General features: G+C 50.1%; 1 protein-coding gene across 15 annotated transcripts in view; it reads right to left on the reverse strand.

Annotated features, from left to right (window-relative positions):
- Nucleotides 1-437: 437 nt before the first annotated feature.
- Nucleotides 438-14,560, reverse strand: part of WASHC1 (WASH complex subunit 1) — a 46,228-nt gene continuing 32,105 nt past the window's right edge. For 12 of the 15 annotated variants that reach the window (XM_074871608.1, XM_074871615.1, XM_074871601.1 and 9 more), the window contains 9 exons: nucleotides 12,076-12,187; nucleotides 11,226-11,372; nucleotides 6,048-6,184; nucleotides 4,983-5,118; nucleotides 3,631-3,835; nucleotides 2,984-3,148; nucleotides 2,505-2,663; nucleotides 1,802-1,870; nucleotides 438-1,232 (listed from right to left, as the gene is read on the reverse strand). In XM_074871608.1, coding sequence (XP_074727709.1) covers nucleotides 1,081-1,232; nucleotides 1,802-1,870; nucleotides 2,505-2,663; nucleotides 2,984-3,148; nucleotides 3,631-3,835; nucleotides 4,983-5,118; nucleotides 6,048-6,184; nucleotides 11,226-11,372; nucleotides 12,076-12,187 — 1,282 coding nt within the window. In that variant the 3' untranslated portion in view covers nucleotides 438-1,080. Of the gene's footprint in view, nucleotides 1,233-1,801; nucleotides 1,871-2,504; nucleotides 2,664-2,983; nucleotides 3,149-3,630; nucleotides 3,836-4,982; nucleotides 5,119-6,047; nucleotides 6,185-11,225; nucleotides 11,373-12,075; nucleotides 12,188-12,848; nucleotides 13,245-14,560 lie in introns of all 15 variants that reach the window. The other 3 variants (XM_074871612.1, XM_074871610.1, XM_074871611.1) reach the window with 1 other exon arrangement.

The raw sequence follows: 14,560 nt of genomic DNA on the forward strand, positions 1-14,560 counted from the left end.
CTCTAATCCCAGAGCTGGCCCTAGCTCTTGTCATCCTGAGCAAGTCTTCCCAGGAGCTGTTTTGCCTCCTTGCCCCTTTCAGCAGCTGGATGTTACCTCTCAAGGCTCTTCACAATGAAAAAAGCGCTTATAATTAGACACAGAGTGGTGTCCTCTCCCTGTATATTATTTAGCCCCCCAGGGAAAGAAGCGGCTGCTTCTGAGAATTCTGAGGAATGTCCATTGTGAGTCTCCTGCCCCTGCCAGTGGGTGCAGAGCTCCTGTCTGGCACAAGCTCTGCTGTAACCCCAGTGAAGGGAGGCAGGGCACCTGCTAAGAGCTGATACCCTCCATTCCTGGGGCTGGTGGTGCTGGGTTGTAAGGCCAGCCCTGGCCTGAGATGAGAGTGGACAGCTGGGCTTTCCCCCAAGTCACCCTTAACTGAGCACACTTCTCACTTTTACTAAAGTGAAGGCTGCAAGGACCTGCTTCCTTCAACTTTATTGAAATTTTCAGACAGCAAGAGGCAAAAAATTACTGTAAGTCAGGTAGAGAAACCATCAAGTGCAGAGGCACCAGGAATTAGACCCCCATGAAGGGATACACACACTCTCTCATTCTCTTTTCTAGCAACAACCAACCAGATAGGAGCTTCAGCAAGCAAGCAGCAAGGAGACAAACAAGGCCAAGGGCTGGTTGCCTGCAAGAGATGGTTTTGCAGTCATCACCAGTCACATTAGGAAAGACTGAGGGCCCTTTAAATCAGGAGCAATGCTAGTTCTGATCCTCTGAGCACCGGCTGCCCCACTGCCTGCCAGCTAAGGCAGGATTTATTGTGCCAGCATGAGCAGCACCCGCGTTTGAGATGGAATGTAGTATTTGGGGTGGAGAACAGCAGGCAGCAGAAGGAAGACCCCTCACTGATAGCTGTAACCTCAGCAGTGGTTAGCTCCTGTTGCTCCTGCTCTTCAAAAAGAAATGACAGGGTCCCCCTGCCAGGCCTGTGCCCACCCTCCAGGAGACACTTCCACAGGCTGGCGTCTCTCAAAGGTGCTTAGTTCAAGAGTCCTGGGATTCACACTGGTGCTCAACTGACCGCATCTATGACTCCCAGTCATCCTCATCCTCCTCACCCACGGGCTGCTGTGGGGGTGGGAGGGGCGGTATCGAGTCTGACATACGAGCAAAGGCACCAGCAGGACTTCCAGGAGCATCAAGATTTCCAGAGGCTCCTGGCCCTTTCCCTGAAATACCTGTGAGGGAAGGAAAATCACCAGTGAGTGACACCTGGGAACTAGAGAACAAAGAGGCTCAGCAAAAGGGAGGGGGAAACTATACCTCATCCTGCTGCTCCCAGCACCCAGGTGACCCAGGCAAGCAGAAAGGCCACACTTAAACCCTGCAACAGCCCAGCACAAGGGCTCATTTAACTAAAACTCCACCCAAGCATGTCCATGTCCTCCTCCACCAGGTGCTAAATGCCCCAGGGTACCTGTCAAGGCCTTGGGGCAACTCAGGTGCCTCCATGGGTGGAGGCCCAGCTGCCCCAGCACTGAACTAAAAAGGACATCCCTAACCCTTCCTCACAGGCAGCCTTCAGGGTTCATCCTGCCTCAGACACACAACCTCCTCCAGCTAGACTTGAGGTGGAGATTCCTCTGCTCACCCTCTGTAAAGACACTCCCAGCCCTGCTGTGGCACACATGCCAGGGAAAATGTCTCTGTTCCTGTTTCTAGGGCTGCAGTTGACACAACTGAGGTGCCAGAAAGTGCTCTCCCTCTTTCCTAGGAGGAAGGAGAAGCCCATGCTGGAGGACAGTACCTTTGCGCCTCAGCACCAGTTTGTTGAAGAGATCTGACATCAAATCTCCACCTTGTCCTGTAGCTCTCACTGAAACAGAGCAAAACAAGTCAGAGAAGCATCAGTCTGAACTGCACTACGGTGAAAGCATTCTCCTGCAACACTGCTTTCAGATTAAAGAACAAAAAACCCAAACCTCTGATCTGGTATCACACCCAAAATCTCTCCCACTATAGTCCCATTTCAGGTCAGGAAAACACCACGCACTGCAGGGTAACAGCATCTTCTGGGGAAATCCAAGAGTGGAATTCCTTGAGAGGGAAGAGGGGCTGGGCACTCTGCCAAACCAGCTCCATTAATACCCTCTGCAGCCACCTAAACCAACGGTGCTCAAACCAGCTTGGCCCTGCCCCTCTTGGCCCTAGGGTTTCCTTTGTTCGTCTGTCCCCATGCAGTACACATGAAACTTCTACATGTGCCCTGAGACAGAGCATGTCTCCATCAAGAACACAAATGCCCTTCTGGCAGATGGGGTTTAGCAAGTTCACAGAGCTCTGGCTGAATGGGAAACACCCGAGACCTACTCGAGCCTGTGAGGAGAGACAATGCCTCTCCCCTCTGTTCACTGTGCTCCTGGCTTGCCCGTCTTCCCCAGCCAGACCCACACCTCTCCAGCCTGGGGCAGAGAGCAAGGAAGATCAGTTCTGCCAAAAAGCCTCAGCACCTTGTTCTTGTTCCTTCTGCTTCTTCTTCTCCAGTTTCCTCTCCTTGACACTGCGGAGATTGGCCTTCCCAATGCCACCGGCCTGGCGGATGGACTCCAGGAGACTGGCACGCCCTGTAGAGGGGTTCACCACCTCCTTCGGGGCTCCCTGGACTGAAGCTGCAGGGACAGGAAGGTCAGGCAGCAGTTACAGGCCCAGCCAAATCCCCATGGAAAGGGCTGCTCTGATACCCCACCAGCGTCTGCTCAGGGCTGTGAGCCAGGCCCAGACACATCTCGGTGATGGACATGCTCAGCCCAGCCAGCAGGAGCCCCGCCAAGGGGGAACTGAAGGCTTGCAGCTCCCAGGCAGGCCGGAGCAGCTTCCCTCCTCTGCCAGAGGCTGGGAAACCACAGGGAACCAACCAAGGACATAGGCTGAAGCCAAGGAGGCAGAGTTAGTTTTTGCTGGTGAAGTTGTGGAGATGCCTAGCCCTTACCTGCAGGCACCGCATTGCTGCTCTCCTCGCTCGCTGTCCGGGCTGGCTCAGAGGGGGCTGTGGGCTGGGGCAGGGGTGGCGGAGGAGGCACAGTAGTTGGCATAACGGGAGGCGGTGGGGGAGGCGGTGGTGGAGGAGGCGGCAATAGCTCAGCATCTTGAAGGTCTGAAAGATGAAAGAAGTTGTATCTAAAGAGTCCCAGAGGACAGCACACTGAGAGCTTCAGCTCAGAGCTTCGCATGCCTCAGCAGCAACAGATCAGAGTCCTCAGCACGCGCCATGCAGCAGAGCACTCCCACCCTGGGCAGCATCTCTTAACAGCAGACAGGGCCAAGGCAGAGTTTGAGACTCCCCTCCTCTGCCTTCCTCAGCTGCATCCCACTCGCACAAGGGCAGCCTGCCAGGCTGCCACGAGGCCGGTCCCTGCACACCGTGCTCCCTCCTCCCTAGCTGTGAGGGAGGTGAGGGGCCTGGAGTCTGGCCAGCACATAAGCAGGTTGCAGCTTTGACTCAGGCCCAAGCCCGAGCCAGAGGTATCTCCAACATCTATCTTGAAATCTCCACCAAGGGACTTTCTGTCTTGTCTCATCTTCTAGCAATCCCTGCCTTCCTTCTTCACAGGTCCTGGGATCAGGGATTGGAAATACCTGGTTGCAAAGGCTCCACCGACTCAGTGTTGAAAGTGGGCAGCTCTGGAATAGCACTGCCAGGGGCAGATGGTGCAATGCCGGGGCCCAGATCAGCACTGTACATGAGATCTGCAGCAATGCCAGGCAGGTCTGGCAGGTAGGACGGCACGTCAATCTCGGGGACCTGGCCCAGATCTGGCACGTAGAAGTAATTTTCAGCTACCTAAAAGAAACCCAAAACGAAAAGATAAGGCAGTGACTACGGACTTGCTTTCCTTGCAGCAAACGGGCACTGCAGGGAACAGCATGGGTGGCAGCCAGAGCTGGGCTTGTGTACCTTGGTACAGTGGCTACCCCTACAACTTTGTGCTTTAGTCCTGTGGCAGCTCCCCGTGCTCAGAGGTTACCTCCTGCAGATCAGGCTCCGAAAAGGCAGGCTGCAGGAGGAGGAAGAGGTGCAGGACTCTCCCTAGTGTCTTGCAAGTGGACTCTCTCCTCCTCTGAAGGTTTCATGCACCAACTTTTGCAGCCTATAAAAGCCAGTGCCTTCTCCTCCAGAAATGGTTCAGGCACCATTCTCTACTGAGATTGAGATGCAGGAGAACCAAAACCAAGTAGTTACAGAGGTTTGGTTTTGTGTTTAACACACAGGCAAAACAGTACTAAAGCTGTTCTGTGAATAAAGAGTTTTGTTTACTATATATACTACTACCTCCTCCAATCCAACATGATGAGCAAATGGCTCCCAGGCTCCTTTCCCCAGCCCCAAACCACACATTCAGCCATGCACCAGCAAAGTTCCAGGTACGGCCACTGCAAGGTGTGGGGTACAGGATCAGTCATGCAGTGGGGCAGCTGGGTTGGTGTGCTGCCTGCCCCAGTCTGCACCAAGCATAAACCTCTGCTCAGGCTGGCTGGCCCTTCTGTTTGCACCAGCAGGGACCCCTTCCCAGCAGAAATTATGGGGATCAGACCTCCTCCCAGGCGCCTTCTAGTAGTGGCACCTCAGACTTCTCAGGAGTTAGCACAACGGGGATGATCAAGTGTTGGAGCCTCCGAAGTCCTCTACAGCCCTGAGGTCTAGCAGCAAGGTGAACTGACACCACATTACTCTTCTCATGCCACTCAGCAAAGGCTTGAGCAGAGAGAAACACCTGCCAAGTTTGAGGGTTTTGTCTCACCCACCAAGCTCACACCAGGACTTCAAGCACAGAACCAGGCAAAGTCCATCTGATAAGTGAGATACCCTGTAGTCCCATGAGGGGCCATTCTCCTACCTGCTCTCCACCCTGCAGAAGCCCTCTCCTCTCAGCAAGCTGAGCACAATCCTCTGAAGGGGGACCAGATGCACCCCCACAGCTTCATCTCACCTGTCGGTCCAACTGTCCCCTTTCGGTGATGGAGAGAGGAGCATCAAAGAGCTTCTCTTCTGTCTCTGTTTCCAGAGCCACATGGGTCTTGGTCACTGCTCCAGCCAGAGGATCCAGGAAAACATACTTCTTGTACCTAAGGGTAGAGGACAAGTATTTCAGTGATGCTGCCATGAGAGCCAAGGCCAGAACAATGTACCCGAGAAGGCCTTGGAGGTGGAGATCTCCCGACTGACTCACAAAGGTGGAACTTGTTGGGCCTTCCACTTTCCTTCTTTTAGCCCCATTTTCCTGCCTCAGCCCTCCAAAACCAGGAGGCGATCAGGCCCTCACCCTGCCAGCACAGCCTTCACATTCATCCTAAAGCAAAGCTCCACTGCAGTGCCATCATTACCAAGCTCTCCCCTTCCCACCACCTGGCCTGAAACTGTCCTACAGTTTCTGTCCTACACCAGTGTCTCCTGCTGACTTGTCACTCAAGGTCCAGTAGGAAAGACAAAGAGGGGAAATAATCCATGGCTCAGGAGAAGAAAGAGGAGGTCCAGCAACTGAAAGCTCAGGAAGGGCTTAAAGAAGCTCTTCAATATGAGCAGAAGGAGGAACCCTGAGGCAAAGCCCAATGGGAAAGGGAACTGCAGAGGAGGCGGCAGTGGAGACATTAAAGCAGTGAGAGTGGTAAAGTGTTGTTGTGCAGAATCATCAGGAGAAGGAGCAGTACCTAGGCTGGCACATGGGGCAGAGAAGGGCAGGAGTGACAGCAGCTCTCAAGGCTGGAGAGAAATTACAGGGCAATGACAGGAAAAACTAAGTAGGGGAAGGGAAATGCAAAACTGCATTGAAAGCAGGTGAGTGGAGGATCAGGTGCAGACAAAACAACTCCTTCCACCCAAGGGAAGAAAGGGTTGCTAGCTGGAAGCCAGCAGAGGGGTACCAAACCCTGTCTGATTAGGCACCTGGTATGTAAGACCCCTGGGAAAATAAGTTACTGCTGCCCCCGGGGAAGGGAAAGCTCCTCTGAGGACAAGCAGGGGCAGGTGAGCAGCACAGCACTGCTCCAGCTCTCACAGGTTCTCGGTGGTATTGAAGAGCAGCAGGGAGCTGAGGGAGCTGATGTTCCTGGGGAGACTGCCAAGGCCTTCTTCTGCATCATCCTCCTGGTGAATTTTGGTGCTCACACACACAGGGAAGTACTTGAGCTTCTCCTGCAAGAAGACAGATAACGGGTGGTCACTCGCTAAAACCACAGCTGCTGACCCAGCTCTCCCCAGCCACCACAACCCACACTGCTGGTTCTACTGTATGGTCTGGGAATTCTACTGCTCCTTCTCCACCTCCCTTTGAGCAAGCAAGCACATGGACAACATTGCAACCCCACACTCATGACAAATCTCAGCAGTTCAGACTCATGGCACATGCTTTTGATGCCATGGATGGGTCATATTGAGTAGGTGTTGCTGTGGCAAGGATCCACCAAAATAAAACAACCACGCCAGCTCTACAGCCAAAGGCACTGCAGTCTAAAAGGCATTTGTTACAGGGTCTCCAATTAGTAGACGTTTTCATGCAGGCAGAGTCCTCCAAACATCTCTGTTACCTCCCCTCTGCTGTGTTCAGTTGATGTTTTAAGAGATGTGATCCCACTGGTGAGGTATGCAGGGAAGGCAAAGGAAGTAGAGGCTAGGAAAAAACAGAGTGCCTGCACTAGGCAAGGGATCAGGCAGAAGGGAGTGCGCAGGGTGGAATGTGTGCCAGATGGTTTTGTAAAGCCTGAGGGATTTGCAGGAGTTTTCAACTCTAATGAACTGAAATCTCCTCTCTCTCGGTTCTAAAACTTCATGCATAATATATAGAGCTCCCTTTAGAAAAGGACTTATTACATCTGAACTGCTTGACTTTTATAGAGCACAGGAATTGCCATCCCAGATCAGACCAGTGTTTCAGCCAGCGTGACAGGGCCCGCTCCATGTGCTCTGGAGGATGAAGCGTGGTGCCCACAGCACACTTTGGGGTAGAGGGAGGAAAGGCGTCAGTTCCTGAACCCAGAGGCAGCCCGGGATAGACAGAACTCCACCCCAGACTCCTTCCAACACCTTTCCTCAGCCCCTTCACAACTCTTGTTCTTTCTTCACAAACTAGGTCAAGCAGCAGCCTGGCAGCTACGAGGTGGTTAAGTGTTCGTACCAGGAGAAACCAGAGCACTAATCAGGACAGTTTGTCATGTTAAATAATTGGCCACATTCCTGTGGTTTTCTTCTGTCAGCAGAAGATGACCACTTCAATCACTGTCCACAGCTTCCTACAGCCTCCCTACTTCCAGCATCCCTGCTCTATCCTATTCTCTGAGCCCTTCTTCCCTCCTTGTACTTGTATGGAGGAAATGGAGACCACTGTTGGTTCAGTCTTAAGACCACATCTCAGCAACATAAGCAGTTCCCGCTGATTGAAATTTGTCTTGAATTTGGTAGCCAGAAGTCCCAGGAAATGGCTTAGTCACAGTTCGGTTAATCCTGAGCTTTTATGAGTTTGTATGATGCTCTGAGTCTATAAAATGCTATAAGAAGAGACCAGGGAGGTTTTGATTTAATTTCCTTCTCCCCCCCAAATAACACATTCCAACTTGTGAAAAATACACTGAAATAAATATCTTGAATTTTTATGGAAGCAAGTAGGCAAAAATATATAAATTGTTATTTAGAGACTGTAGAAGCAGAAATTCAAAAATATTCTTTTGATCATTAATATTCATTTCGCAATGTTTAATTTTTTAAGCATGAGGGAGTACTGACGTTTTTGCTAGAACTGTTCACACACACTTAGCCCTCAAGTCATATATATTTTTTTTTAATTCTCTCTTTGTAGATTTCAATTAGCACTGGAAGACTGTGCGTCACTTTAAGGGTGTAGTGAGAAACCAACCATTACCGACATTTACTTATAAGTCTCATCTAAGGCAGTTATAAAAGCACTAAGCATGAGTATTACTGTGAAACGTGAGGCTCTACATAATACTTTTAATTTAAATGCCACCAAAGTGCTAGTCTTATTCCAGTATCTAGATCTGTTTTGAAATTTAGAACAGCTACATACTGTCAATAATATCCTGTAACTGTGAATTCCACAAGTTAACATGCCATTTAAAAATTGGTCTTCTTATAGGGACATTAAAGCAACCTCAACACACTGAAGTCACGAGGGGTGTTTGGATGCTAAAACACCCCAACCTGGGGTTTGGCACCTGTCAGGATCACACCCCTAAGGACGCTGCATTTCCAGGCATTTTTCTTCCTAAAGCCTACAGTTAAAAATATATAAAGTCACCCTGGTTCTTAAGTTTAATTAAGCACACGCTATTACAAAGGGAATTGGTGTGATACACCAGAAATCCCATTCCCCCAATGCCAACAGCACTTGGAGATGAGCAAGTGCCAAAAAACTGGTTTAGCCTCCCCATGTCCATGGTGGACTCTGAGAGAGGCAGAATTCACAAAGACATGCCAAGTTACTTACATTTTTGAAGCCTAGCAAGGTTACTCCAGCAGTGGACAGTAACTTTTGCTTGGACCTCTTCCCAAGCCCAGGCAGACCATGTCTCTCACCCCATTTTTCAGTCTCCTGAGGGGCACATGCAGCACCCAGACACAGCTCCCACTGCAAAGGCAGTGCCCAGCGCCTGAGAAGCCCCACAGGGCTGCAGGCCAACCCACCATTGAGCCCTGCCTAACTGGTAGCAGCAACATGCAAAGCGAGTGGCTTTCCAGGCTTACCACAAGGACCTTTTCTATGGCACTCTTATCTACCAGTGCTTACCTTACTAACCTAAACGGTGTCCTCTCAACAGCCGAGTTTTAACTTGCTTGGGGTGTGGAGGGGGAAAGAAGAATTTCCCAGGAGGGAAGCATTTTTGAATAAACTGCTGAACCATGCACATTTTCAACTCAGCTGCTTTCCCCCCAGAGCACAAACCCTAAATGCTGAGCACAGGCTGCCACCACTTAACCTCAAACTGACACAAGCAGAGCTTGCTTTCCTGGGGGGGGGGGGGGGGGAGGGGGGTGGTGGGGGTGGTGTGTGTGTGTGTGCGCGTGTGTGTGCGCGCGTGTGTGTGTGTGTGTGTGTGCGCGCGCGTGTGTGTGCGCGCGCGTGTGTGTGTGTGTGTAGTTAGCAAAGGCCACTGTGACTGCTCCCAGCAAAGAGTCCCTCATTAGAAGTGAAAACAGGCAACGAGCCTCTGCTGAAAGCCCTGAATAATTGAGGAGGGCATAAATGCAAACATTAGATTTCCCTCTGTCACATTCCATTACTGCAAGGCACGTCAGCCTCCATGCTCAGCTATGGCCGAGAAGGGCCTGTCCCCCTGGAACATGGTCAGAGCTTGGCCGCAGCGAACCCCACGCAGCACACCAGCTGCTCTTGGCACAGGCCCCTCCATCGTTCATCAGCTGACAGCCACTCACCAGAACAGCGGTGTCCCCTTGCCCCACCAAAGAGCTGCAGGAGCCAGTGTGTGCGTAAGCGTGGCAAGAGTAACAACACCGCTGCATGAGGTAGGGTCAGCAAAACCAGAGAAAAATCAACAACCCCAAGGGAGGAACAAACACAAACATCCCCCAGGGCCTGCAACGAAGTCCCTGTGGTGTTGGCAGCCTTGGTGATGGAGGGCAGAACATGGCAACGGTACTGAGACCACCTGGGACAGGGAAGGGGTGACATCGCAGGCAGATGGTGAGCGCAGCAGGGAAGGGCATGCAGCACCTACTGCGGGCCAGTCAGATAGGCACACCATTTGCTCTTTGCAGGACACTACTTTTTACCAGCTGATGCTCTTCTCAATCCCCTCCCCGTGCGAGGGGGGGTGTACACTGGCATCAACCCTTCAGGGTGGGAGAGCATTTCCCTTGTCTACTCGCCGCCGCCCTCTGCTCCCCCCACATGCTCTGATGGGATGGGGCCACCAGCCAGCCAGCACAACTGTAGCCGGTCTGCCCTGGCTGGCCAGCAGCAGGTCCCACACAGCTCTGCCCTGCACTACTGCCAGGGCTCGAAGGAAGCATGAACGCTGCGTGAGTTTGCCAGCTGTCCATTCGGCCAGCAACCCTGCTTCCCTGGCCTGGCTGAAATATTCGTAACTACCTCACTGTGTGAGGTCTCAACTCCATTAAAACGCAGGGAAGTTTAGCATGATAAATTATTCAGTGGCAACTTTATTTTTGGGCCAAGGCACACAAGGATGAGGAAGGAAGTCTCTTTAGGGGTAGAGAGCAGGGAATTTGTCAGGTTGATCCCTAACCTGCCAGGAATAGCACATCTACTACTCTTGGCACAGTGTATTCACAGCAACTTTTAAACTTTAAGGACAGCAACTCCTACTCCTCTCTTTCCAACTCAGGATGTTGACCCAAACTGTTGGAGAACCCTTTGGTAGCATTTCCTGCCAAACCCACCACTTCTCAGACTTCCCTAAGCAGCCCCTCTCTGCCACTCAATCCACGGGGTAAAAGGGAATTTAATACTTCCAGACCTCCTTCAACACCACCAGCTTCAGACATCTGTGCTATGGGCACACCTGGAAGCCCCAGCTGTGCTGAGTACTGAGAGATTCAGCTGCTCTGTAGGCTTGAAACCTACAACTGCTGAACACAAGGCAAAGGAGAAGCAAAGCACAAACAAAAGATGTAAAGAAGAAAAATTATCTTCCCCCTCAGGATGTAAAAATTAGCTGAGAACCAGGGAGAGACAATACCCAAGTATGATGTTTTCCTGGGACAGAAAAATGCTCCAATGACTCCTTTTTTTCTGACACACTCATGAGCACTTCTACCTTTCCCGTCTCACCATCACTTACATTACTGTCTTCAGAAAACACTTTTCAAACAATTATGACCCTGATCCCAATTGCCTTGCTATGCACAGCTGAAGCCTTAAGCCCAGCTAGCAGCACCCACCAGCACTGCTGCAGGAAACAGTGGTGTTTCAGGAAACCAAACTGCTCTGGAGAGTTGGCAGCCAACAGCCAAACAGAGCACTCAGCCACCCAGCCAAGGTCTTGTACTGACGTGGCGCTCTCAAACTGACAGCTCCGCAAGCATCCCAGCCTGACCTCACACACCCCCACCAACAGGCTAAGCTGAAAAGATGTTCTACTCCCAGCCTATATCCTAAAGCCCTCGTCTACTTCATCAAAGAGACTAACAGCCTCCCAGTTTCTCTTTGCTTGTTCATCACAAGGTCTGTTCTCCTCCTTACCTGCAGAGCTTTCTCATCCAGCATTCGGTGTTTGCTCTGAATCTTGTGTCTTGGCCATTTCTGTTTAGATGGGTCTTCTGCACCAGCAAAAATTGAACTGTACTCCTGCAGCCGTTCAGGGGCTGGATACTTGGCACTGGAAAACACCTGTGGAGAAACAAGGAGGGACTGGAAAATCCCAACAACTAGGCAATCCTAAAATACAGAAACACATGGAATAAGCACACAGTCTGTGCTGCCAGTGGGAATGGACAGCCTTAGAGTCAACAGGCTCCTAAGGGCTATCTGCACAGCCCCAAAGATGCATGGGCTGTCACTTCTGAAACTGGAAGTGCCAGAGCTCCTCTCTCTTTAAATACTAGGAGATCATCGCCAAAAAGCCTTTCACTACCAGGGAGTTGGAAATACTGTATAAAATGGAGCAAGAATGGGGAAAGAAAGATTTTCACTGGTCTTACATTGCTCACTGGGATTAAGATGCACTGAAGGGGAGGGTCTCTAATGGCAGCTTGCATTCCAATAGCCAAAGTGTCTACAAGCCTGAAGTGCAAGGGTGTTGGGCTTAGCTCAGCACATGCCTTTTCTCTTTCTCAGGAAGCAGCTGGGGCAGCAACCTATATAGGCCTCATAAGGCCTGGAGCTGTGTGGCTCATGGGTCTAAAAATCATCAACTGGCTGAGTCAGGAAGGGGATTCTCATCACAACCCTGTTCAGCAGCAGGGCATGGCGAGATGAGTGGGCAGCAGCTGTGGCAGCTGAGCACCTGTCCTTCTCCAGAGCTTACATTAGGAGTAAAGAGAGAAGGTGGAAGGGAAAAGGGAGGCCATGCAGCCTTCACTGAAGTCAATACCTTAATAGCCTTCTTGCTGCCCTTTATCTTCTCAATCTTCGCTTGGGCAATCGTGACTCTCTCACTGATTGCCTGAAGCTGTGCCCGGCTGGCCTCCACCCGCTGAGAGATCCTAGGAGGCAAGCACCTTTCTTAAGATGAACAATCCAGAGCCAGAGATATTTTGGCAGCAGCCAGTGCCCAGGCCCTCAGGGAAGAACGTGAATCTCAGTGGACTGGACTGTTTCATAGGGCAAAATAGTGCTGGTTGAGATACGCTTGTCTCGGTCCCATTGAGAGCTTTATGTACTCCAACATGAAGGTAGGTCTCGTCCATGACTCACAGCACAATGTTCCTGTGGCCGTCTGAGGCACAGCACAGAAACATGGAGAACTGCAGCTTTTTTGAAACACCGGTGCCACAAGCCCTACGCCTCTCTGCAGGTACTGCTGACAAGAAAGCTACAGCCAGTTATCAACTGCTGACATATTTTTAATAAAAACAACATGCTAAAAATGAAAGGCAACATATGCTAATGAGCAGAGTTCAGGACTCACAAGGCTTATCCTGTCCTCTGCTATAACAGCAGCTTGTTGCACGACTCCTTCCATGTTGTTTTGCAGCTTTGTGATTTGGTTTCCACATCAGCTAAACAACATTAGGTCCTCATTTGGAGCAACAGAGTACACTAACTTGCATAATTTTTGCATAACTAGATCAGCATCAAAATGCTTTGGGACTGAGGTTAAAAGCACTCTGTGGCAGCAGGGGATAGCAGTCACTGGTTAAGCACCTCTGCATTCACCGTGTGGACATACTGCTTTCCCACAAAGCTTATAACAGATGCCTTGCAGCCAGGGGCATGACTGAAACTGCCACCATGTTGTGCCAGTCACTACCATGCTGCAGGAACTGTCACACAGGTTCAGCCAGAGGCTAAGAGGAACATCGGAACCAGGTATCAGCTACAGGTAACTATGGAGTCAGCTCCTCAGAAGAGTCTTTTCTTCCCCATGCATAACTAGCAGGATCTCCTTAGCTCCAATTTTGAAAGTTGAAAATTGTTCTGAATCTTCACTCCTCTAATGAAGCCAGCAAATAGGGTTTTTTATGGTTATACAACCAGGAGAGATACCACTCCACCTCAGCAACATTTTGTAGCAATGAGTTCCATTGGATCACTATGTGACTGTAAAAAAAAAAAAAAAAAATCAATCTCAAGCACTGTCTTTACATTTGACCAAAAGCCCCTCTTGCTTTTGAGTAGAGAGCTCCCATGCTTTTTTTTCCATTCTGTCTGTATAATTCCTTTCAGCAACAAATTTGACATCAGCAGTGATCCATGGTTCCCATTTTCAAACTGTACTAGACCCATTTTTTCAAGTATTTTCACTCTGTGCAGCACATTCCCTATTCCAGTACACAAATGGACTCCACTAAAGCCCCCTTCACGGTAGGTAGTGAAAAGCAGCAAGTACAAGCAGCCTGTTCAGCTTGTATCATTGTGAAAGACCCCTACTTCTTTCTCTAAACAGCTTTAAGTGTTTCTGTTTGTTTATAACCATGCTCCCCTCTTTCTGTCGGAATGAAAATCCTTCCTTATGCATACAGCAGGAGAGCACAGAGCCTGTTTCTACTTTATTTTTTTTTTTGGAGTGGGAGAGGAAAAAAACTGAACCTCATGAGATTCTCCCTCTTGGAATTATTCTCCATTTCCCCATCCTTTTATTTTAAACACAGCCTAACAGCTTGTATTTTGTACCAACACTACGTACAAATCTGTTCTTGATTTCCTTCCCACACCCTCCCTCTGTCTCAGTGGAGTAAGTCCACATCACTTATACACTTCATAGGTTCTCAGAGTGGTTTCTGTTGTTCCTTTCAGTGTGCATTTCTTAGCACCTGTCTGCAGCAAATTTCATGTGTTATAGGTCTGTCCTATTGCCTTGTTTTGTCAAAATGTGAGATGTCTCTGAAGGACCAAAGTCTTCCCTAACTACTCTCCCCAGCAAATTTTCCCACCTCACTGTTGACCTCCTTTCTAGATGTTTCACAACTGTATTGACTGACACAATTTCCACCACTGCTCCTGGGGGCATCTGACTATTTTTACTTCCTTCAAAGCTGAAAAAAATTGGCCATTTGTTTCTGCTTTGTTTCTCTCCCTCAAATCAATAATGCAATTTTCCCCTCTCACCTGTCAGTAGACCCCTCTCATAGAATAGCTCAACAAAGCCTTCCTGAAGCTCCAAATAAAAGCAAGGTATCAATTGCCTTTTAGCCAGTATCCTGCTGACTCCCACGCACAACTCTCAAGGGCTGACCAGGCACATGTTCCTCTCCCAGAAGGAAATTTTGAGCAGTTATGCAAGCTTAGGCCTGGAAACCAGTAACTTCCCACTCTGTGAATGTGAGTGGGTCGAGTGAGGCAGTCAAACGCTTTCCTCACTCCCTTTCCTGCCCCATGTTATCCCCCACTGCTTCACCAGGTATCACCTCTTCCTC

Source organism: Strix uralensis, chromosome 5 (genome assembly GCF_047716275.1).
Source record: "Strix uralensis isolate ZFMK-TIS-50842 chromosome 5, bStrUra1, whole genome shotgun sequence".
Taxonomy (NCBI): Eukaryota; Metazoa; Chordata; class Aves; order Strigiformes; family Strigidae; genus Strix; species Strix uralensis.